Below are 25,932 nucleotides of genomic sequence, written 5' to 3' on the forward strand. Positions count from 1 at the left end.
TAACTTTGTTCTCCGGTAGCTGGAGTGCATTTCTAGTAATGGAAGACTTCATATTTGGTGGGCAGTTTTCAGCAGCATTGTCTTAGCTGGTCTCCCTCCTTTCGGGCTTACTACCCTCTTTTTATCTTACACTTAACTGCCCCATTAATTTAAATTCCTGTTTAAATAGAGGTACCCCCCCCTTTTTTTTTTACCACATTGAAATGGGAATACATTTGTATGCTTCTCGAATGAGACATTTGGACAAGTCACTTAACTTTTCTGGGCCTTAGTTTCTTTACCTATTTAAAAATAAAAATATGCGTATTGAATTAGATGGCCAAGTTCTTTGGGATTTGGGTACATAGTTGGGCTAGAGTGACCTTCCAATGTTGAAAATTCTGTTACTTTATACCTCTCTAGGTCTGGCCCTAATCCTGATAGTATAGCCATTGAGTTACAGGATTCTTATATGTCCAGTAGGAATACATGCACCTATCTGGAGGGCTGTTTAAAGCTTTAATTCAGTTAATGCCGCATGGTACACCAATGTGGGTTCCCTTTTATCTTCCAGCCTGGTGCTTTACCTTCTCCCATCCCATCATGTTAGGCCCACCACCACACTAAGCAAAGCTTTGTCTTTTTCTGCTTAACCTGTGACTCAAATATCTTAGTAAGACAAACCACTTGCAATCCTCCACGGGACACTTTCCTCTCTCCAGCCTCCGCCTGTTTGTTCCTTTTATGTGTTTGGTAACTTGCTTTTAAAATATCTTACCCCTTCCTCCTTACCAACTGAAGTTGAAAATCTGGCCTACAACCCTTCAAACAAATTTTAAGGTTCTGAACTTCAAGCTTTGACTTTCTGGGATTCTAAGTTCAGAGAAAGATTTTTTTTTTCCTTTTTTCCACTTCTGATTTTCTCGAGAACTCAAATACACAAATAATGAGTACACAGATGAATTCTGAGAAGCAGCTCCTTGACTCTATACCAGGAAAAAGAAAATCATCCTGTTCTGGACACAAACCCTCACGCTGGCACTTTTTAAACATTCACTTCCTATAGGCATTTCTGCCCTGCCTATGCCTCTCGTGGTCAGCAGACAGTTTGCGTCCAGTCTGTTTATGCAATTAAAATGGGCAAGATCCAAATCTGTCTAGGTCACCGATGGGCTACAGCGCTCAAGCACTGTTGGCTTTAAGAATACGTGGCTTGAATGAATGGTTGCTAGGCAGGATGGCGGCGTCTTCATTTAATGCTGGGCTCATCCCAATGCGCGCACGTGGGAACTTCACAAAAGTTGTTTCACGAGCGCTGCGCTGAATCCTCTTATCGCCGAGTTTACTGAAGTGGGGCCAGCTCCCCGCCTCTGTTAGCTTCACTGCCAAGGTTCGAGAGGGGTGGAGTGGCCTGCAAGACGGTTGGGAGAAGGGTGGGGGATTTACTTTCTCATAAATATGCTTTGGGAGCCTGGCCCCGGGGCGCCAGGTTTTCAGGAAGAAACGGACCCGGGTCCCAATGGCAAAGAACTGCAAAGGGCACGACGTTTGCTTTCTGTTACACAGAGAGCCCGGGACCCTCCAGTCTAACGCATAAGAGCACGGCCCCAGCAAACCACTGGCACGAGGAAAGCGGTCACTGTCTCGGGGTCGGCCCATTTCTTGGGCTCCGTACGGGTGACACTGGCCCTTGGTTCACTGCGTCCCAACCCAGCTGTCGTGGTCCCCGCCGCCTTCCAGCGAAGTCCTCTTCCCCTAGACCCAGGGGCCGAAACCAGCATCTCCACGGGAGACTCGCTCTGCGTGCGCAGGGGACGGGGCTCCGCGGACCGCACACCGCCGAGTTCGGGGCAGGGCAGGGCAGGGCAGCGCCGCGCCGCGCGGGTTAGCGTTTCCGCAGCATCGCGTCTCCCCCGGTCCCCGGAGGCCTCGCGCGGTTCCCGGGCGGCCGCGGTGCGCGGGGCTCCAGGCACAGCGCGCAGGGAACGGCCCCGGGGACTCGTTCCGGGGAAAGCGCCCGCGTCCGGGGAGAGCCTCTCCTTCCCCATCCCGCACTCTCCCAGGGCGGGCGGCGTCGGATTCCCCCCGCGTCCAAGGTGTGCGGTGCGAGGCCCTCCCTAGAAAGAGGGTAAATAAATAGAAGCCAGCGCTTAGCCCCGCTCCGGTTTCCCGAAAGGCGCACGCAGTCGCGGCCCGGGCGGCTGGGTGTCTGCGCTCCCGCCTTGCTGGGCTGACACGGGAGGGGAGGAGCAGGAGCCGGAGGGGGTGCCGGGGGGGGGGGGGTTGGAGCGCGAACCGTCCCGAGCCAAGACAAGCAGCACATTCACAAATAACGCCCCCACCCCCAGCGCACGCGCTCCCATTCAGAGCAGCGGGGCTCGGCGGCCGCGGGGCGGCTCAGAGGACGCGCGGCCGAGCCCGGCGCAGCCCTGCCCCGCAGCGCCCGCCCGGTCCGCCGCCCGCCGCCCGCCGCCCGCCGCCCGCCGCCCGCCGCCCGCCGCCGCGGCCCCGGCCGAGCCCTGCAGCCCGCGCGGGAGGCGCTGCCGCTTCCAGGGAGGGGTCTGGCTCGGACTCCCCTCCCGGCCGGCCGGGGGACCATGGCGCGGCTGGCTGCGCCCCGGCGCTCGAGGCTCCTGGCCCGCATCCTCGGCGGCACCTGGTGTCTGCTCTACGTCGCGGGACAGGTGAGGCAGCGCGCGCGCCGGGCGTCCCTCCCCCTCCTAGGACCTTCCTTCCAGCCGGCTGGAGCCGCGGACAGGTGGCTCGGGGCTGGGGCTCCGGGGGCCGGGCCCGGCGTCCGGCTCGCGCCCGGGTCCTGCCCCCCGCGGGGCAGAGTCGGCGACCCCGCACCTCCTTCCCGGTGGGGGCTCGGCCCCGGGAACCTCCTCCTCGCTTCCGTCCTTCCCGGGACCCGGTGAACTTGTGCCACCTGCGTCCGAGAGTCGGGGGCGGAGCGCGGTCAGGTGTGCAGACGCAGGACCGGGGCTCCGGGAGCCTGGGCGCTGGAGGGAAGGAGGCTCCGGGCGGCGCCCTGGGACGGCTCACCACGCCCCCTCCGGTGCTCCTGGGGTTTTTCCTTGAGCTAGAAGGGTGTAGGAATTGGGGCGTTCTCCGGAGCGGGTGGCTCCGGCCCCCGGCCCCGAGGCAGAGCAGCAGGGCCCTGGGAGAGCGTGTAATTCACAGCCGGCTGGACTGTGGTTTATGACTGCAAGAGCCCTGGGGAGGGGAGATGCTCAGGGAAGCGGCCGGGGCCCCGCAAACCTCCGATGCCTGTGATGTCTTTGGCATTAACACCTCCCAGAGTCTGTCTGTAGCTTTTGATTAAAACTCACGATTTAGGCAGTTTGTACATAATTTAGCCTACACAGATTCGCTTTTCACCCGACTCCTTGGGTAATTCTGGGAAGATGCCCAAACACTCTTGGCCGGAATTATGACCAGACAGCCTCCCTTTCCTCTGTTTTGCTTATGGAGACTTGTCCAAATCGGGGGATTTCCTCCCCTCCTCCCCTCGCTTTTACTTCACGTTTTGAAACTTGTTTTCCGATATCTCTTAATGGTCATCTTGACGGTGGTGGTGAGCTTCGAGAGGCTGAGCCAGGCCCAGGTTGAGAAGGGCCTGGAGCCGGGGAGAAGCTGAGAGCGGGGAACACGAGAATAAGCGATAGAAATTTTCAACAAGGAACACCTGCCTAGATTGGAGTAGGAAAGACCATTGCCAAAGCTCGTCTTAATTATTAGCAAGTTTCATTTCCAGAATACTTTGCTCCCTGGCAAAGCTTCTCAGAGGTGGCTGCACGTTAGGATTGCCCAAGGGAGCTCTTGAAACTCCCTGTGCTAGGGCCACACCCCAGCTGGATTACATCAGAATCCTTCAGCCCTTCGGCGGAGGGGGTGAAGGCCAGCGTCAGAATTTATGGAGCTCCCAGGTGATTCCATTGTGCAGCTGGGTTGAAAACCACTGTGTAAAAATGACCTGCCTCACAGTGACCTGTTTCGACAGAATCATGACCCCAGAAGGAAATTCAAAGGAGAATAGTAAAGGGCCTAAGAGAAGCTAAGGAGAGAGTCTTAACATCTAGCATCCAGTCCTGGCTGGGTCCTTGTGTCATTTTGGCCAAGGCTCTTAACCTTCCATTTCCTCATCTGCAGAAGGAGGGTGTCAGTGTATGTTCTCCAAGGTACTTCCAGCCTCAACAACACCAGGCAGGTTGACAGCTAAGCCAAACCAGGGCAGAAAGACTCAGTCTTATTTCTAAGTAATCACGGGGGTTAGTATTTTACTTTATCCTTGAGATTTTGCTGACACATCTGTTATTTGAATCCAGCAAAGATGCTAAAGAAGATGCTAAGACACATACTGTAGGATTTGTGTGTGTGTGTGTTGTTTTCTACTTCTTCACATCATTCATTCAGTGCCTCTTGATGTTCGGGACAAACTGATTTTTCCCTAGCATTACATCCTCGTTCTTCCTTTTCCACTTCTCAACCAACTTTCTTCTGTATAAAGATGATAAAAGCAGATTTGAGCCTTTGGTGTGAGTTGGAAGTGGTTTATTGTTTAATTCCAAGTGAGTTTTTCTTGTTCCATTCGGCAGGGCTGCTCTCCACATGTGAGAAGCCTGACTAAACTTGTCAGAGAAGGGATAGAAAAAGAGTTTAAAGTGGTAGCTGGGTTCGGTGTCCTGGTGGAATGCAACACACCGTCGAGTTAATGCAGGCGACGGGCAGAAGCAGCTAGCTCATCTTGCAACATGGCTTAATGTCCTCATCTAAACACACGGGCATTATTTCTAATCAGTGAATTAAGTAGACCAGAAACTTGAAGTTATTTAATATCAAGGAGAAATCATTCTATAAACCACAGCCAGTGCCAAATGATTTGAACATTGTTTGGAATGTATACATCGTTTAAACTGTGTTTAAATCAAAGCCCTCAGTACACGAAAGTATGACTATCAGAGTTATCAGACCTCTGTGTGGATATCGTAGCCCTAGTAGAAGGAGGGTCTGTGTTCAAGAGCTTCTGACTCCCTAAGCTGAATTACACCTGAGCTATATTTCCCAAAAGTCCAGAGAACAATGCTAATGCAAATAAAAATTTTGATTAAAAATTTGTAACACCAGCATTTCTCCTTTTTTTCCCTCACTGAATTTCTGCTTTCAGTGGTTATTTTCCTTTGCTTCTGTTCTGACTGAATTACTCTCCTAACTTGCAAGATTCTTTTCTTTCCTGTGCAATTGGAAGGCAGCTCACTCTAGGCTCTTATGAAACTGTTATTTTATTGATATCAATTTCATTTCATCCGTTGAACCCAAGTTCATCCCTTTGCTCAAACTGCTCCCAGGTAAGGAAGTAGATAATTAATGGTTTAAACCTGTGGAGGTTATCAACTACTTAATGATTTCTGCAACCCATCTGTAGCAATCCACTGTGAAAATAAACAAAGTTATTGGACAGGGTTGTGGCTAGGTCAGCACAAATCCATTACTATTGCTTAAAAATGTCACTTAGTACAAATTCATGTTCTTTTGATGGCATATCGGCAATAGCTCATTCAAACGTTAAAATTGAATATTTTCATTTACTATGATATTCTAAATTGCATTGTTCTTAGGAATTGAGTAATGAAGTAAATAGTTCCAGGATGGATGGAAAGAATTCATGCCTTTATGAGCACCTGATTTTCAACTAAAGACCTTAAAGAAAAGACTTTCTTGTATCTTTTATTATCCTCTTGTCGTTCTTGCTCTTGTTTTATTTTTATTTGCATTTTTGCCATGATGATTCTGTATGGTTAAAGAAAAAACCATTATGGGCTCATAGGAAAACACATCAAATTTTTGTTCTACTCTTTCTCCTCACCTCAGATCTCATGCCCCCAAATAGCCTTTTTTTTTTGTTTTATTTTGAGTTATAATCGACATACAGTAAACTACATATACTTAAAGTATGCACTTTGAAGTTTCAATATTTATATACATCCATGACACCATCACCCCAAAGTGTCCCGGTTACCCTTTGCAATCCTTCCATGCCACCCTTCCTTGCACCCAACATCACTAAACAAACCACAATGTGCTTTGTGTTAATATGGATTGGTTTGCATTTTCTAGAATTTTATGCCAATGTCACTATATAGTAGGTACCCCTACTATTTGATCTGGCTTTTTTGCACTCAGCCTAATTATTAGGAGATTCCCCTTGCTGTAGCATGTATCAGTAATCTGTTCCTAAGTAGTAGTAGGTTGCGTGTATATATACCATAGTTTGTTGTCCATCAGCTTTCACCTACATTTGGGCAATGTGTTTCCAATTTTTGGCTGTCACATAAAGTTGCTGTGAAGATTTGTATGCAAGTCTTTGTGTGGATGTGTGGTTTCCTCTGTCTTGGGTAAATACCTAGGAATGGTACAGCTGAATCATTGGTAAGTGTATGTTTAAGTTTTTAAGAAAATGTCCACTTTGCAGGAGGTTGTACCATTTTCAGCTCTTACTAGCAGTATGTGCGAGTTCCAGTTTCTCTGCATTCTTGCCAACACCTGGTGAGGTCAGTCTTTTAGCTGTGCAAGTAAGTACAGTATAGCTGAGGTTTTAATTTGTAGTTCCTTAATGATAAATGCTAATGAACATTTTCTCCTGGGTTTATTTAAAAATCCATATGTATTCTCTGGCAAAATTTCCATTCAGATATTTCACCCATTTCTTCCTGTGTTGTTTTCTGACCGGATTTTGAGAATGCTTATATATATCATGACTATCAGTCCTTTAATCAGATATATCATTTGCAGATACTCTCTCCCAGTCTGTGGGCTTGTCTTCATTTTCTTGACTGTGTTTTTTTGATGGGCAGAAGTTCTAATTTTGATGACTCTGAAGTTATTGAATTGTTTCTTGGTAGATTGTATGTTTCCTCTTGTTTTATTTATTTAAAAAAAAGATTTTATTTATTTATGCGTGAGAGACAGAGAGAGAGAAGCAGAGACACAGGCAGAGGGAGAAGCAGGCTCCATGCAGGGAGCCTGACATGGGACTCGATCCAGGGTCTCCAGGATCCCACCCTGGGCTGAAGGTGGTACTAAACCACTGAGCCACCAGGGCTGCCCTGTTTCTTCTTGTTTTAAAGAAATATTTGCCTAACCCAAGATCACAGAATTTTTCTCCTAGAAGTTCTGTGGTTTTATGTGTTACATTAAATCTGCATTCCATTTGGAGTTAATCTTTGTATGTGGTATAAGATGAGGACCTAAGTTCATTTTTTTGCCTATGGATGTTCAGTTCCAGCATTTCTTTAAAAAGTTATTTATTTTTAGAGAGAGAGAGAGAGAGAGAGAAAGAGAATGCACAGATGGGGACTGGTAGAGGGAGAGAATCTCAAGCAGACTCCCAGTGGAACCAAGGCAGGGCTTGGTCTCACTACCCTGAAATCATGACCTGAGTAGAAATCAAGAGTTAGATGCTAACCTGACTGAGCCACTCGGTGCCCCTTCTAGCATGAGTTTTTTTTTTTTTTTTTTCCAAAGACTTTCCTTTCTCCACTGAATTGCCTTTGCAATTCTCTGGAAAATCATTTGTCCATACATGAGTAAGTCTATCTTTTGGATTCTCTATTCTAGGGAACTATATGTTTCTTGCCATGCCAGTTAAATACTATCTTTAATACTGTAGCTTTGCCATAAGTCTTGAACTGAGAAAGCATGATTCTTCCAACTTTGTCTTTCATTCTCAAGGATGTTAGGATTTTGACTTGGCTACTCCATATGAATTTTAGAATCAACTTGCCAATTAAAAAATACATGCAGGGATTTCATTTGGGGTGTTCTAAGCTATAGATCTATTATGAGAGAATTAGCCTCCTAACAATTTGAATTTTATGATCTTTATCTTTTTCAGTCTTTAATTTCTCTAAACAATATCTGGTAGTTTTCTGTATACAGGTCTTACATATTTTTGTCAAAATATAATAAGTATTTAACATTTTTGGTACTCTTTTAAATTTCACTGTTTTTAAGAAATTGTGTCTGGTTATTTCTTGTTAGTATATAAAAACAAGTGATTTTTGCATAATCTGCAACATTATCAAACCTGCTTATTAGTTACAGTAGCTTTTTGTTATATCCCATCAGATTTTCTGCACATATGACTGTGTCATAGAAATAAAAACCATTCTTCCTTACCAATCTGGATATTTTAAATTTCTTGTTTAATAACACCAATTAGAACACTGATTGCCTTTTCCTAATTTTAGGGAAAAATTGATATTTTACCATTAATTATGATGTTTGGTATATGTTTTTTTGTAGATGCCCTTTATCAGGTTGGTGGAGGTTCATTTTATTCTTCCTTTGCTGACAGTTTTTATTAGAAATGAATGTTGGATTTTTGTCAAATGCTTTTTCTGGATCTAATTAGCACATGAATTTTCCTTTGTCATTTGTTAATATGGTGAATTACATTGATTTTTCAGACGTTAACCACCTTGCATTTCTGGGAAAACTGTTTGGTGATTAATATATTAATCCTCATTAAAAATATCATTAAGGGCGCCTGGGTGGCTCAATCGGTTAAGTTTCCGACTCTTGATTTCAGCCCAGATTGTGATCTCAGGGTCATGAGATCCAGCCCCATGTCTGGCTCCACATTCAGCAGGAATCTTCTTGGGATTCTCTTTCTCCCTCTTGCTCTGTTCCTCCCTTACACCTCTCTCTCTTGCCATCTCTAAGAAAAAAGAAAAAGATTATAAAAATAAACAGAGATGCCTGGGTGTCTCAGTTGGTTAAGCAACTGACTTGTGATTTTGGCTCACGCTATGACCTCAGGGTGGTGAGATTGAGGCTTGAGTTTGGCTCCATGCTCAGTAGTAGAGTCTGCTTAAGATTCTCTCCCATCCCTCTGCCCCTCCCAGCCCTGTTCAATCTCTCCCTCTCACTCTTAAAAAAAAAAAATAGAATTCTTTAGACTCAGTTTACTAAATTTTGATTCAAATTTTTGCATCTATGTCCATGAAGCATACTAGTCTGTAGTTATCTTGTGATGTCTTTGTTTTTAGTATCAGTATAATGCTAGCCTCACAGAATAATTTGGGAAATATTCCTCCTTCAGTTTTCTGGAAGAGTTGTGCCTGATTTCTTCATTAAAGTTTTGTAGAATTCAACAGTGAAGCCATCTGGACTTGGAGTTGGCTTAGTATAAAGATTAACTATGAATTTAAATTCTTGAATAGACAGAGGGCTCTCCAGGTAATCTATTTTATCTTGAGTTAGCTTTGGTAGTTTGTGTTTTTCATGAGTTTTTCTTTCATCTAAGTTGTTGAATTAATTGGCATAAAGTAGTTCATAATGCTTCCTTATTATTTCTAAGATATTATTAGAATATGGAGTTATATCCTCTATTATTCTTGATAATGGGTATTTATTCTTTCTTTTGTTCAATCTTAGTGATTTATTAATTTTATAGATGTCTTAACCAGTTTTAGTTTCATAGATTTTCTCCATCGTTTTCTATTTTACTCCTTTCTTCTGTCATCTTTATTCTTTCTTCCATTTTGTATTTTGGTCCTATTTTTCTAATTTTGTAAGGTGCATTCTAGGGTGATTGACAGGAGGCTTTTTATGTTTTTAAATATAGGTGTTTAGTGATCTAAATTTTTCCTTGGTGGTGTTTTATTGGCATACCATACATTTGTTTTCATTTTTCTTTTGCTCCAAATATTTTCTAACTTCTCTTTGTTTTTTAAAAGACGTTTAATTTATTTATTCATGAGAGGCACAGAGAGAGAGAGAGGCAGAGACATAGGCAGAGGGAGAAGCCGGCTCCATGCAGGGAGCCTGACATGGGACTCCAGGATCACGCCCTGAGCCAAAGTCTCAACCGCTGAGCCACCCAGGTGTCCCTCTAACTTCTCTTTGATGTCTTCTTCGACTATAGATATTTTTAAATGAGTGGCTTAGTTTCTAAATATTTGGAGATGTTCCAGATATCATTGTTAATGATTTCTAATTTCAGTGTGCTCAGAGAACGCACTTGAAATAACTTGAATCCTTTTAGGTTTATTGAGAGTTGTTTTATGGCCTAGAGTATGATCTGTCTTGGTAAATGTTCTATGTGTATTCATAGAGAAATAATCTTTCTATATATTTGTATCTTCTAAGTTTTCCTAGTTGGTTTGGATGTTGTTGGGTGGACTGCTCTATAAATGTCAATTAGATCCAGTTGGTTAGAAATATATTCTGTATATTTACTGATTTTTATATATTTAGTGTATCCGTTATTTAGAGAGGGATATTACAATCTCCCTATGCTATTGTAGATTTGTCTATTTCTTCTTGTGGTTCTATCAGTTTTTCTTTTATTTATCTGATACTCTATTATTAGGTACATAAACATTTAGAATTATTATGTCTTTTTGGTGAATTGACCTCTTTTTCATTAATAAATGACCTCTCTATCCCTAGTAATAGCCTATGCTCTAGCTTTGCTTTGTCTATATTAGTATTAGATCATTGTTTTTAATTCTTTGAGATTTTTCATATGATAATTACCTCCATAGTCCTTATACCTTTACTATGATTTTCCATATTCCATTAGATTTCCATTATGATATGATTTCTTAATTCTCTTTTGTATTCTACTTTCACCATTCTTTCATGATGTTTTGTCACATTTTACATTTTATTAATATGACACTGAGTCAGTATTAATGAGCTAGAATGATCAGTATAGTATTAATGGTCAGTACTAATGGTCAGTGGCCAAGTAGTATATTATTATTTTATTTTTTCTAGTACATTTCGTTTTTTAAAATCCAGATTTATTGAAGGACATCTGGGTGGCTCAGTGGTTGAACATCTGCCTTTGGCTCAGGGCATGATCCCGGGGTCCTGGGATGGAGTCCCACATGGGCTCCCCACAGGGAACCTGCTTCTTCCTCTGGCTATGTCTCTGCCTCTCTCTCTGTGTTTCTCATGAAGAAATAAATAAAATCTTGTTTTTAAAAAATCCAGATTTATTGAGCTATGTAATTCACATATCACATGACTCACCTTTTTAAAGTGCACATATCATGCAATTCACGCAGATTTTTAAATTATATCAACAGATGTGCAACTGTTACCTGAGTCAATTTTAGAAATTCTTTCCACTAGAAAGAAACTTTGTACCTTTAAATTATCACACCTCTACTTTCTGCCCACCTCCTCCAGCCTCAAGCAACCAATAATCTATTTTCTTTCTTTGTAGATTTCGTTATTCTGGATTTTCATATGAATGAAATCAAGCTTTCATATGTAAGCTTTTGAGATTGGCTTCTTTCACTTAGCATGCTTTCACTGTTTATCCAAGTGGTACCATATATCCTTATTTTATTCCTTTAGAGCTGAAAAAATTCTGTTGTATAGATAGATATACCATATTTTGTTTATGCATTTGTCTGTGGATAGACATTTGGGTTGTCTCTACCTTTAGGCTATTATGGGTAATGCTGCTGTGACAATACATGTGGAAGTTTTTGTGTGGATATGTTTTCATTTCTCTTAGAAAAATATTGGGCAGCCTGGGTGGCTCTGCGGTTTAGTGCTACCTTCAGCCCAGGGTGTGACCTGGAGACCTAGGATCGAGTCCCACGTCAGGCTTCCTGCATGGAGCCTGCTTCTCCCTCTGCCTGTGTCTCTACCTCTCTCTCTCTGTGTCACTCATGAACAAATAAATAAAATCTTAAAAAATAAAAAAAAAGAAAAAGAAAAATATTTTAGGCTTTGTAGGCACACTGTCTCTGTCAGAACCTCTGCCTCTGTAGCCTGAAAGCAGCAATAGACAATATATAAATGAATGAACTTGTGTTCCAATAAACTATTTACCAGAACAGACAGTAGGCCAGATTTGGACCATGGGCCATGCATGGTTTGCCAGTTACTGAACCAAAGTTTCATGATGCTATCTATGCCTTGGTGTGGGCTATTTAAATTCACCATTCCTGAATATATCAATGCCCTTTTTGGCATTGTTTGTTTGTTTTCATATTTCTTTGATGAGTTCTTTTTTTTTAAGATTTTTTTTATTCATGAGAGACACAGAGAATGAGGGAGAGAGGCAGAGAGACAGGCAGAGGGAGAAGCAGGCTCCATGCAGGGAGCCTGATGTGGGACTCGATCCCGGGTCTCCAGGATCACGCCCTGGGCTGAAGGCAGGCACTAAACCGCTGCGCCTCCCAGGGATCCCCCACTTTGATAATTTCTTTACTGGCACCTCAGGTGTTTACTTTTTGTGAAACTCCTGTTATTAAACCTTCTGGATGAACCATCTATCTTTTAAAGATCTTTTCTCTTGTCTTTATTATTTTTTCTATACTTTTTTTTGTAGTGGATTTTTAAGTTTACAAAATACATTTTTTATACTTAAAAAAAAAAGATTTTATTTATTTATTTGAGTGAGAGAGATAGCACATATGAGCCAGGGAAGAGGTACCAAGACTAGAACTGAAGGCAGATGCTTAACTGACTGAGCCACCCAGGTACCCCCCGCCCCTCTTTTTTACACTTTTGAAAGATTTTCTCATATTTGTTTTTCAACAGAGTTGTCTTTAGGTAAGATTTCAACCAGTATTTGTACTTGTAGCCAAAGCTTCACCCCCCCACACACACTTTTTTGCAGGACCAGATGCCTCCAAGTCTAAAGCCTTTCTGGAGTTTTACAGGCCAAGTGGTCTTGCTTCTCATCACTATATCCCTTTGCAATCAGAATTCTGCTAAGTCAGTAACAATTCTTCCACAAATTTTCCATATTCCAAAATTTATTGGCATCTTTTATCTGCTGTTTTCTCCTTTCCAGTTCTCTTGTCATCTTTATTTATTTATTGTTATTTTAGCGGACATTTGGGAGGGAATAGAGAAAATATGGTGTTCAATCTACCACGTTGAGCTGAACGTTAGTGCTATTTTTCTTCTTTCATTCTTTCTATTTTCCTGTCCTGATCCATCTCTACACACCATTAAAACTCATTCTCGTTATTGGACGCACTTTTTAGAGACTCATAGATTTCCCACCATATATAAAACTTTGGTCAGTTTTACAAAAAAGATGGTGGACCTGAGGTCTAAAGACCCAGGTTCTAGTTCCTGGATTTACTGTCTATGCAGCGAGGAGTCAGACTTCTTCAGGAAAGGAAATGAGTGCTTACCGGCTGCCTGCTAGTTGTCAAATGTGGTAATAGGTACTTTCTCCATTCTCATGCTTCTCTTTTCGTTTTTAATCTTTCAATGAACTTACTGTCCATTTTATGCCTAAATATATACAGCCAAACCTATTTGCTCACAAAGACAGCACAGAAATATTTTATTGTCTTACAAATTTTGATGTTTGGAGACAGTTTTATGAGAAAACACAGAGCTACCATGCTGTGAAGATCTGGCCCTAAAATATCACGTGTGGTATTAAAATGTGTTCTCTAAGGTATAATTGGGCTTGGTCTCTTTTGTGGTGGAGTATGGAGATGGGGTGAAGCAAATGGGGAAATCATGTTCAATAGTTAGTAATACCCTATCAGCTTTAATATTTGGTTTGACATGGGGATGAGCTCTAGAACATTATACATTTAAAAAAAATGTGTGTGTGTGGGAGGATGGAATGGGTGGTATCAGAGCTACATACTTGTTTTTGGCTCTGCTCTTGGCTATGGGATTATATAGCCAGAAGAAGACTTAGGAAGTCTTTCGTATTGTAGGTCACAAACTTTATCATGCATTAGTCACCAAAGATCACCAGACTAGAGCTGTGCAGCTAAAAGCCTGGAAGCTTTAAAATGCAGATTCCTGGACCCCACTCTCAGATTCTCATGCAGTAGGTGAAAGATAGGTCCTAGGAGTCTGCTTTTGTGAGGTACCCCTTCCTCCTGACACATATACCCATAGAAGTTTCGGATATAGTTGGACCAAAAGCCATATTTTGGAAGACACTGATTTGGTCTCTCCTATTTACGGAAGAGAGAAATAAAGTCCTAAGAAGTCGAGCGACATGCCCAGTTTATTAGTGGGAGCACTGGGAGTGGACCACACATCTCATGATTGTTTGTGCTGATTTTCCCACCAGAGCATACACTATTATTTTAGTGTCTAGTTACATCATGAACTAAAGATATGAACCACCAGCTTGAAGCGTCTTTATTTGTAGTAACCTCAGTTTTTTATAAATGGTTTTCAGATGTTTGGGAATAGCTCTGGGTCTCTGTCACTCTGCCTGCAGGGAGGAATGATGGGGGCTGGGGGTGGAGGGAAACCCTCCATCCTTACCCCCGCACGTAACCTGCTGGAAGCTGGCTTCTGTGTCTTTTCTCCTCGAGTCATCATGCCCCTGGAAGATTAACAGATACTTATTTAGAAAATCGTCCACAGCATCCAGGAACTTGACACTTGATGAAAGGGAGAGTACGTGCTGCTGAACACCTTCTCTACCCAAGTGTGATGTAGCAACTGTTGCTACGTTCTTGGAGGAGAGGAAGGAAATGTTTCATGTGCCTATTATTTAGGATGTTCTTCCCATCTCTATCACAAACCAGCCAAACAAAATATACACATACTCTGCACTGAGTCATGCAGAGTCTATGATGTAGTACTATGTGTGGAAAAGAAAGAAGTTTTCTTCACTGCTAATAGTCATTGTCAAACATCTTGTACATTTCATGAAGAGTACTAATTGTGTATTTTCTTTCAGAAATCAGTTACAGAGAAATAAAGGGGTTTTTTAAACTACTAAAGAATATTTGTTGATATAATCTGAAATTCAAATTCTCAAATTCTCCTGTTCCTTATAAAATTGTGTATTATTAGTCCAAATGGGCTAGATTATGCCATGGTAACAAACAACCCCCCAAATCATAGGGACTTAACATAGGAAAGGTGTATTTCCCCTTCAGGCTTCAAATTCCTTGTGGATTGTCAGGAGGGTTTGGTACTTGGGATCCACACGGGAGGCAGCATGCTTCCTTAGCCCCCAGGGCAGGGAAAGAAGTGACTTGCTCTGCTTTCCCCTGCCAGTCAAATGCTTCCAACTCAGAGTGACTACATATCACTTCTGCTGACATTTTATTAGACAATTCAAATTAAAGAGGGTTGAAAATGTAATGTTGCCATGAACCCAGACTTTGGGACTACCAAGATGCCTAGATGTTTGTTTCCTGACAGAAGTTTTCTAAAATCACTGCTTTAAATTACCTTGACTTATTCACTAACATTTGAAAAAATTTAGAAGTGTAAAATGCATGTTGACAAATTTACATCTTAACCATTTTTAATTATACAGTACAGTAGTGTTAAAATGCATTCACATTGTAATGCAACCCATCTCCAGAACTCTTGCAAAATAGTTCTTCAAAATAAACTCTATACCCCTTATATAACAACTCCCTACTCCCATCCCCCCTGTCACCCATACTATTCGTTTCCGTCTATGAATTTGACTACTGTAGAGTCCTTATACAGGTGGGATCATAACAGTATCTTTCTTTTTGTGATTGGCTTCTTTCTTTTAGTGTGATGTCCTCAAAGTTCATACCTGTTGATGTATGTGTCAGAATGTCCTTTTTAAGGCTGAATAATAGGCCATTTTACAAATGTAGCACATTCTGTTTATCCATTCATCTATCGGTGGGCCCTTGGGTTGGTTCCACATTTGACCATTGCAAATAGTGCCACTATGAATATTGGTGTTCCATTTTGTTTTATACAGGCTTCTTTTTTTTCTGTATAAAAGAGAAGCAGCATCTTCTTCAGACTTCTAGTTTGCTATTCAGACCAGTTAACAGGTATTTTAATTTAGAATAATGTTCTCATTTTGAGAATCTTCTGCCAGTGGTCACAACAAAAGGTAAGCAAACTTTGACTACCCCCTAAGTGTTTAACTGAGTCAACAGATTAATGGATTCTTGTGTTTGGTCTTGTATGTAATCTGCAAATCCTGACAGTTTTCAAGATAGGTGACAGCATAAGGCTAGGACATTATTTTTCCTCTACAAAATCTAGGAACACGGCAGAAAATTACATTTCCTTTCTTTTTGTATATCTGACTCAAATACTGTGTATAGTGTGGTCAATATGAATCATCATGTAAAATGTAGCCATGCAAACAAGTTGCATGTACAGCACAGAGTGTGCAGGAGCAGAGTAGAATTTTGGGAACAGTGCTGAAAGAAAAAGCAGTAGAATAGGATCCAAACTTTGCATACTAATTGCTAATGCATGGTTTTGGACACACTAGTTACAGAGCTTTTCTGAGTTTCATTTTCTTTTTGAATCTCTACAATGGAGAGCTTGGATTACATGATCTTAGTGGGTTAATACCAATTAACTGTAACTTCTAAAATGAATAGCGGTTTCTAAACTTTTCTAATATGACTTTTTAGCACAAAAATATTAACTCTGATTGAGTTTTTAGAAATGAACATCAAGTTGTGGCACTCTCTTGCTTAACACCTTCAGCCGATTCCTGTTGGCTTTGGATCAGTGTTTCTGAGACTTTTTTATTATTCTCTCTCTTTTTAGACATTTTAAAATACTTCCTCTTATTCCCCCACTACCCCCATAAAAATTTAATACCACGCATAAACTGTTTTCACGTGCTGTGACACTTTGAAGGGACTCGTTGTATTGTCTTCAAACCGTTGCTATCAGGAAGTATCCTTTACTCCCCCATTCCCAGAATTCCCCAATTTTTCATCCACTTGGCATGATCACCCCCATTGAGAATATATGCTTTAGACTAAGATTGAAAATCCTTACTAGTCGTCCAGGCCTGGCAAGATCCATCCCCTGCATAGTTCCCAGCATGTCTCCCCTTCCCTCCCCCCACCTCCCCTCCACTTCCCCTTGCTTACTACTATCTGGCTACTGGCCTCCTTTCAGTTCTACAAGGGCATCAAACTTGTTGCTACCTAAGGGCCTTTGCACAGTTCTCTTTGCTGGAGGGCTCTTTATTTTTAATTAATTAATTTACACTCATCCATCTGTTCTTCAGCTCCATGTCCCTTCCCCTGAAGAACCTGTCCCTCCACTCTCCCTGCCCCAGTCTGTTAGGTCTCTTTTGTGACTCTCTCATGATGCCCTATTTGCTTCAAGCACTTATAATTTGTAGTGATGTACTTACTTGTATTTTTATTGTGTGTCTGTCATCCCAGTATACAGTAAGCTTGAGGCCGTAGACTGACTTACTTTCCTCCGTATATGTCACATCTAGTTCAGTGCCTGGAATAGCTGAAAACAGTCAGTGAAGGGTTTTTCGGGAAAATCTACAGTGAGGAAAAAACACCTCTGAACTTGGTATTGCTCTTTACATGAGCGTATACACTCCTGTTGAGTGTCCTTACGAAAATGAGAAATAAAATGAATGCATACCTTGTTAATCACAGCAGCACCCACGTATGTGTACCAGTTAAATATTAACTGCTGTAACAGTAAAATCCTGAAATCTTGGTGTTTTGATAAAATAGTGCTTTTTTTTGTTGTTCACATAAAATCCAGTTGGCAAGGCTGAAAGGTGGGTGGGGGTTGTGTTGCAAGCAGTCATCCAGGGATCGCTCTGATGTAGCCTGTGCTGTCTTTAATGTGTGGCTTCCAAGGTCACCCTGGCGCCTATGACCAGGTGACCGAGGGGGAAGAGAATGTTGAGAACTGCATGGGAGGTTTTCTTGGGGTAATCTTAGGAGTGGAATGTATCACTTCTGCCCACATCCATTTTTTGTGTTCCTGATGAGACTCAAACCTCCAGGAGGATCCCTATCCCTATGATCCCACCAAAGAATCCAGTCAGTCATGTGGCTGTACCCCCTAGCCAGGGAGGCTGGGGGTGGGGAGGACAACTGTGAACTTGGGACGTAACACAAGCTGGCCTTTGCCACAGTGCCCTTGGAAAGTCACACATGTGCAAGTGTGTAGTAGATGTCTAGACGTGTGTGTGTTTATAAATCATTGTCAGTAACTTAGAGGTCTTAGGAGTCTGAGACTCAGAGAAAGGGAACCACGAAAAATAGGAGTATGTGAGTTTTATTTTGGAGGTTTCTCCCCTATAATTTTCAAAATTAGAAGATTAGATATGATGGACTGGGGGAGGGAAAGGTGGAAATGGGCTATGAATTAGAAATGCACTATATACAATAAACTGAACCAAATTTATTGCCATGCCACAACCAACCTTCCCAGGCTCTCTTGCCCAGCTGTGTTTGTGATAGTGCAGATTAGCATCTTGTCAGCTGAATGTCAGGCTGGCGGCTGGCAGCATTGGCCTTCATGAAATGGAGCCTTTTTGCCAGTGGACTGTTTTCAGTTCCTCAGTCACCTGGTAAGTCCTATTTCTTTTGATGACCTACAAATAAGAATGAGTTCTCCATTCCATGGGGCTGTTAATCAAATAGTGTCTGTTTGTTTAAAGAAAAAAAAAAAGGTCTATTGCATGTCTGGTTCGTAAGACTACAAGGCGGTTGTAATTGATCTATGAAATCGTGATCCTATACTTTTCTCTGGGCCAGAGCTGACCCAGCCGTCCTGCAGGTGTCCAGTTCTAACCCACGCTGTGTGATGGGAGCAGAAATATGAGCCTGGGCATTTCTCTCCTGCACGGTTTGTGAGCCTCTCTCAACTGCTGTCCTTGGCAGAAAGGAAGAAAGAAAACAAGGATGAATGAATGGAGAGCTTGGGTGGCTAGGAGGGCCGCAGTGTGACTCCTGTTTGGTTGTACTGGGGAACTCTGGAGACTTGTTCTTTTTTTCCCCTTCTGTCATCTATTGACCTCCGTCATCTACCTTTCAAGAAGCTGGGAGGAAGAGCAGCATTTGGAGGCTTACAACTTAAATTCCAAAATTTCAAACAAGTTATTTGGTGAATTGGATGTTTTTTTAACAAGTGTAAACATTTTCCACCTTGTGCTTCTTTCAGTTCTTGTGTTTTTCCTTTTGCATCTGGTACAGATTCAGATCAGTGTTGTCCTGCTTTTCCTTCCTTCCTTCCTTCCTTCCTTCCTTCCTTCCTTCCTTCCTTCCTTCCGAGAGTGAGAGCAAGCATGAGAGAGTACGCTCATGTGTGAGAGAGCAGGGGAGGGGCAGAGGGAGCAGGAGAGAGAGAGAATCTCAAGCAGGCTCCGTGCCTAGGGGGAGCCCAAGTCAGGGCTTGATCCCATGACCCCGAGACCATGACCTGAGTGGGAAATCAAGAGTCAGTCGTTCAACCAACTGAGCCCCCGAGGCACCCCTGCTGTCCTGCTTTCTAAACTTCCGATGAAGCTAGAAAGTGTTGGATTGACATTATCAGAAAGTTGGGGGCAGCGGCAAACATTACCACTGAAGCAGGCCAGTAAGGTCACGCTGGCATCTTTCCTGCTGCCTCAGTAGGATTACTAAAGAGGTTTGTGCTGAAGTTCCACCCAGGACCAGAGCTGGACAGGTGGCCTCCCAAGGCCAAGGTTTCACAGCTTGTTAAAACTTCACAGTGGTACTGACATGCCACGAAGTGGTGGCCACTCATTTCTCCTGGGTTTTACCCCAAACGGTCTCATTTAGAGCAAGGTAGCCATGTAGAAGCTGGGTGGAAATGGCTCTGTGGGATCCCGGCAACCGCAGGAGTCCTGCAGTTACGTCTAATTTGAATCTGCCTGTGAAGAGCCTTAAGCGTCCCTGTGTTTGGGAACATGCCCTTCCCTGCTGGATTTTGTTCTAGGTCATCCCGCGAGTAGAAGATGACTGTTCAGAGGAATGCTCATTGAGTGGGAATTCGGGAGCCTGTCAGCCAACCATGAGCTCAAGCAGTTCTCTTTCCCTGCAGCTGGACTTGATTATGTCTTTAGCTGCCACTGTTAATGAGGCAAGCGCAGCATCTGCTGGGAGCTGGGCTGGCACTTCCAGGGCCGTCTGCCACCTTCCCATCAGTTGCTGCAAAGAGTGTCCAGGGTGTGGAGCAGATAAACCTGAATATTGGGCGTGTGGTTCTTTGAAGCTGTTTTTGAGGGGGGAATAGAAAATGACTGAACTTGACATTGAGTGGCTTGCCAGCGACAGTGTATATCTCTTATAATTTTTGTGTACTGGTTGCTTTTGTTTCAGTTGGAGGTTTTCGTAGGGGTAAGCTTGGTTTTGGTTGAAGGCATGGAAGATTCTAGCTCTGATTTTTACAGGTGCCTCCTATGTAAAGTCACTAGTTTCTTGGGTGATTTCTGAAGCTGGGACAGATGACACCAAATTATGTCATTCATTTTATAAGTCTGTTCTGTGTTTGGTGGATTTACTTCATTCATTTGGTAAGTCTGTTCTGTGTTTGGTGGGTTCCCTTTCACGCAGGCTATTCCAGAAAATGTTTGCATTTTGAATACAGCAATGTAAGTGGTCAGGTCATCATAACTAAAATACTCTCCATGTTGTATTTTTTGAAACAAATATAAAGTACTAGCTTTTTGGAATTTATTCAAGAATCCCTAATCTGAATAACTCCTTTTGTTTTGTGACCTGACATAGGATCGTTTCAAAACCCATTTCTTCAAGGGGCTTGACTTCTTATTTTCTGGATTTGATTGACTTTTTTTTTTTCCACATCAAACTCGATTGTTAAAATCTTCAAGAACTAAGTCCTATTATGCATCTTGTATCTTTCCAAAGTGCCCAATCTAGCATCAAGCCTAGTAGACCCTCCAGAGATTAAGTTATCAGTATATTTTGGCTGCTATAATAAATTACCACAAACTAAGTTGCTTAAGAAAACAAGAGAAATGGGGATCCTTGGGTGGCTCAGTGGTTTAGCGCCTGCCTTTGGCCCAGGGTGTGATCCTGGAGTCCCAGGATCGAGACCCACATCAGGCTTCCTGCATGGAGCCTGCTTCTCCCTCTGCCTGTGTCTCTGCCTCTCTCTCTGTGTGTCTCTCATGAATAAATAAATATTAAAAAAAAAGAAAACAAGAGAAATTTATATCCTCACATCTTTAGAGACAGTAAACCCCAAATCAGGGTGTCAGCAGGCCTTGTTCCCCCCAGAGACACCAGGGAACAATCTGTTCCTTGCCTCCTCTGGCTTCTGGTTGCTGGCATTCAGTGGTATTCCTTGGCTTGTGGCTGCATCACTCCAGTACCTGTCTCTGTCTTTATACCATCTTCTTTGCACATGTCAAGCTGCTTTCTGCCTCTCTTATGATGGCATAGTCTTCTCATCTCAAAATCTGTAACTTAACTACATATCTGCAAAGACTCTTTCTCTCATCCCTGGGCATGACATATCTTTGGGAGCCATTATTAGTCTACCACACCCTTGGATGGTTTCTGAATGATCTTGTGGCCACTCATTGGATCTTCATCAAAAGCACTTCACCTCAAGGATATTTGCTTCTGTTTTATTTTTGATGAACTGTTTGCTTCAAGTCATTTCTGTTTCATATCATCTTGTTCTTTATTCTTTAAGATATTATTTGCAGTGAAAATTACTTTCCCTGCAGTAGGAATGGCTATGACCTTGACAGTCTGTGCCATTAATGATGAGTCTTACATGCTCTTTGGGACTGAGGGCAAGGCATTGTAACTATCATCACTGAAACTAATGAAAAGCTGGGTGTGGTGGCCAGAGCAGGGTTATTGTGGATTTGTTGGTTAGATAGCATCAAAGTCTTGGCATTAACAATAAATTTAATAATCTCGACATAATCTCAGTGTCAAGGATTTTACTTTCTAAGCTTTACTCCTATCTTTTGAATTTGGTTCCTCTAGAATACCTGATGTCATAATTCTTCAACTCTACTGAGACTTGTAAGTGCTTACTCCTACCACCCTTTCACTGTACCTCATTCACCTGACTTCCCTCCTGGGCCAGCTCAGATGCCTTGCCAATCATCATTACAACCCCCTCAGTTTTTTTCTCCTCCCTTGATGCACTCAGTTGACTAAACCTTTCCCCAAGTTCATTGTACCTATGCAGCTGGGTGTGGTCACTTCAAAGGGCCAACAATTATACTATATTCCCCTTATCTATCCACTCTCCCACTCCCTCAAATTGACATTTTGCTGCTTTTCTCTTATAAAACCTCTCACAATATCTTCCTTCTCCCCACTTATAGCTTCTTTAATTGGGAAAATAAAAGCCATCCGAAGAAAATTTCCACATTTCTCCACCCACTTGCATCTAGTTGACATACTTTACCTTCTCTTCATTTGCAATGGGTAAACCATCCATTCTCCTAACAAAAGCCAGTCTTTCCAACTGATGTCCCAGATCTCATCCCCATTTCCTCATTCAAAGATACTGCTCTAATTATCTGCTTTTCTGCATCCGATTTCTCTTGTTCCTACTCCTTTTTTACTTATATGCTAGACTTTTCCCACCAGCCCATAGACATCCTGTTACTTCTGCTGTACTTAAAGCTCTCTTTATATGATTTGCACCTTCATTTACCACTCCTTTCTCCACTTTTCTGTACATTAAAACACAAATGATCGCTTCCTCTTCCTGTGAAGCCTTTTACCACTTGGCCTCCAGAACAACACATTCGCCTTTTCTTCTTCCTATGGGTTTATTCCTCTTCTGTTTCCCTGCTTCTCCAGGATCAGGGAAACTCTTTTCTTTCCACATTCACTTCTTGGTAATCTTAATCAGTATCATGGCTTTAATTGCAAATTAGATTCCAATATCCAGATTTGTACCTGTAGCATACAACTTTCCTAACCTTCATCCTCCTCTATTCACCACCTACTTAGCATTCCTACTTGAATATTTAATAGGCATCTCAAACATAACATGTAAAACTGAGCTTCTGATCCCCCTCCCCGCAAAAAAAAAATAATAATAATAAAGCAAAATATGCTGCTTCCCCCATAGACAGTCCCATCTTATTGGAAGCTAACTCAATCCTGTCATTTTCTCAGGTTAAAAACATTGGGGTTGTTTTTGACTCTTCTATTTCTGTCACACTGCACACTCACTAGTAATGTTCTGAGCTCCTTGTTTTATAAGTGCAGATGAAAGTCACTTCTTAAATCTTCAACATCACCATCTTGGTTCAAATGATCTCCTATTTGCCTGGATTATTGGGAAAGTGCTGGCCACATCATCTCAGTTTATGCTTACCTACTTTAGTCTCTTCCCTGTGCAGCACCCACTGATCCTGTTAGACCAGGTCAGATACTCCTCTACTTAATACCTTCCAATGCCCTCCTATCTCCCTGAGAGCAAGTGCTAATGCTTTAAAATGGGTTATAATGCCCTCGACATCTGACTACCTCTCTAATCCTCTCATACCAGTTTCCTCCATCTTTACTGTTCTCCAGCCACATTGGTCATCATGTAACCATCTTCATTTCTGCTCCTCAACATGGGAGGCATCTTCTATCTCAAGGCTTTGAATTTCATATTTACGTGTTTATAAAAACAAGATGAATATATTGTCTTTATGCTCATTTTTACTTCCTTGGTTTGGGAACAAATATGAGTGTGTAGGTGGTTTTTCTAAGGTAGTTTTTCTAATTTTTCTTGCTATTTGCTAAATTAAAAAAATATTTTGAAATGAATTGACATCTGAGACTCTTGTATTCTATATAATTTTTACAGACTTATCTTTCCCCTTTGCAACAAAATAGTTGAAATTCTCATGGTCTTGTGCATTTTTGAAAATCACTGTGACTCACTTCTCAATTATGATTCTTTTATCTTTAACTCTGTGGGGTATCTCCCCCACTCCTTGGCACCATAGAAATAGCAGAAAAAGATAGAAGGAACCCCTAAGTTAATAGAAGTTCACAGATGTCAGGGGACATGTTAATGACCAAGTCTTCTCTCATCCAGAGCCTGCAAGGGAAAGAACACAGGCTGGGTGGTGACTCAACCACATAACTAGCATTATGACCACAGACAAACCCCATAACCTCTGTGAGTCTTTACCTTCCATATCTGTAAAGAGAAAGGGGCTGAACCAAAGGGATTGATCTCTGAGGGCTTTTTTAGTCCTAACAATCTGTGCATGTAGGCAAGAGTACCACTCAGGTCATAAATACCTGTTAAATTATATTGAGGTCTCTCCCCTTTCATACCTGCTCTTTGCCAGCTTTTATGTTAAAATTTTCCACCAAACAGGAACACCAGAGGCAAAGGACTTCCAGGCAGGTACCACCCTTTCTGATTGCCAAATGTCTCCCCAACCCAACCACTGCCTGCATGGATGGGCTTTTGCTAGAAATTGGCCAGCTTTAGTCCCCTTCTACAAATAAACTTTAAAGTACTCGCTTGAAGAGTGAGGAGCTGCCAGTGGTACTGGCAGTGAGTTTTATAATTATTTTTTGATGTTTTCCATGTGACTTTTGGTCTGAGGGCAGAGTGTTTGGTTGGGCTGTATTGATGGTTTTCCTATGGTCATGGTTTACACCTGCTGGCCATACAGGAAACTGTCGTAGGAGAGCTCCTTGTTCCTCTGGCCCTCTCCTAGCCTCGGGACATGCTGACTTCCATGTCTGCAGCTGTAACCATTGCCAACCTGTCCATCATTATTTGTGTGTCAGCCGTGGCTGCTGCTGAGGAGAGGCTTGGACTACTCAGCTTAAAAAACCTGAATCAAGCCTTGGAAGGCATTTTTCCTACCATGATGTTGAAGATAGTGATGAAGGGTAACCAAGGGTAACCACATTGCTGTGAGCCAAGGTCTGGGTTGGCCTTATCTTTAATACTCACAACTGCTCCTCCAGGAGTGGCTTTAGATCCAGGTTGGGAAAGATGAAAGTGACCTAGGTGTTAATTAGCAAGCAGTAAAAGGTTGAGCTAAATTGGAATTCAGACCTTTCTGACTTCATAGTGCATGTTCTCTCTTCTACTCTATCCTGCCTTTTAAATGTAGGTGGTGCTAGACTAAGATCCCTTATAGTTAATTTTGATGGGTTGACCAGGAGTCCAGATCTTTTATTGTGTATCAGTTCTCTTATGGGGGAAAAAAGGAATTCTTATTTTTAAACAAACTTAGAAACTTTGGCAATATTAATCCTTTGTGTGTTGGGGGAATTGTTTTACTTGTTGATTTAGGTTCCATTGTTTGATCATTATTCACGCACATCTTCTAATAAAAGATGAAGATAATTGAGGTTAGTTGAGAATTCGCCTACTAAAATTGTTGGCTGTATTATATTTCTTCATCTCTTTCTTGCTTAAGATAAAAAAAATCACCCCTACCAACAAAATCATATAACTAGAAATTAGGAGAAGAGGGAGACTCTAATGCTTTCTTTTAAAACACATGGATCTTGAGATTTGAATAAAAGTGATAATATTTTACAATTCCTATCTGTTTAATTGTGACAAAGTACACCTGCTTGCTTTTAAGAAGAAAAGTAATAGAAGTTTAAGGAGGGAGGAAAGTGACGTGGACACCCGATAACTCTTCTCCAGTGATATTCTGATGAGTTAAGCATAAATGAATCAGAAACAGATGGATTTTTTTTTTCCCCTTAAAATACACATGGGTTTAAAAACCAAGGGAAAATATGCTTGGAAAAAAATGTTCTTTGTTAAAGCCTAAATGTTTGAAATATAATTTAAAATTTTCATAGGATCCAGCAGGTAGTTGTGTGCACTCATCTCTAATTGAGATGGGGTGTGTGCATAAGTCGAGCATTTAAACTATTCTGTGGAGCTGCTGTCAGGGAGGCATAACAGTCCTGTAAAATGACATAAGGCACAAGGGCCTTATGTGCAAACTCGTTTCACATGGCTTCTTGGGTATTGAGTAACATGAATTTCATGTAATTTGATTCTTGAAAATTTCATAAGGTTTACCTCAACCTTTGTGTGTGAAAGTGGAAACAGTTTCAAAGGGATATATCCAGGTGCTGTGCTGGGCATCTTTATTCCCCATCCTTCTGCCAAGAGTGGAGTGTCATCTCCATGACCTTGTGCTCAACTGATTCTCCTTTACTTTCTTTGGTCATTGTTTCAGGTTTGATTGAGGCCAGTATTGCCTATAATTTG

At 42.1% G+C, this 25,932-nt stretch overlaps 1 protein-coding gene and 1 long non-coding RNA gene across 5 annotated transcripts in view; one reads left to right on the plus strand and one right to left on the minus strand.

The window, feature by feature from the left end:
* The first annotated feature begins 2,549 nt into the window (after positions 1-2,549).
* Positions 2,550-25,932, plus strand: part of ADAMTSL1 (ADAMTS like 1) — an 873,417-nt gene continuing 850,034 nt past the window's right edge. For all 3 annotated transcript variants that reach the window (XM_077912089.1, XM_077912090.1, XM_077912093.1), the window contains exon 1: positions 2,550-2,663. In XM_077912089.1, coding sequence (XP_077768215.1) covers positions 2,577-2,663 — 87 coding nt within the window. In that variant the 5' untranslated portion in view covers positions 2,550-2,576. The remainder of the gene's footprint in view (positions 2,664-25,932) is intronic.
* Positions 14,177-24,763, minus strand: LOC144321661 (uncharacterized). Of its 2 annotated transcripts, XR_013387255.1 has the most exons (6): positions 24,646-24,732; positions 23,610-23,769; positions 18,155-18,325; positions 17,111-17,252; positions 15,524-15,710; positions 14,177-14,323 (listed from the first exon to the last, which is right to left on the minus strand). It is a non-coding gene; the product is annotated as an uncharacterized LOC144321661 (long non-coding RNA). The 2 variants fall into 2 exon arrangements; XR_013387254.1 differs by lacking the exon at positions 23,610-23,769 and having other exon boundaries at positions 24,646-24,763.

The sequence above is a fragment of the Canis aureus genome, chromosome 10 (genome assembly GCF_053574225.1).
Source record: "Canis aureus isolate CA01 chromosome 10, VMU_Caureus_v.1.0, whole genome shotgun sequence".
In the NCBI taxonomy this organism is placed as follows: Eukaryota; Metazoa; Chordata; class Mammalia; order Carnivora; family Canidae; genus Canis; species Canis aureus.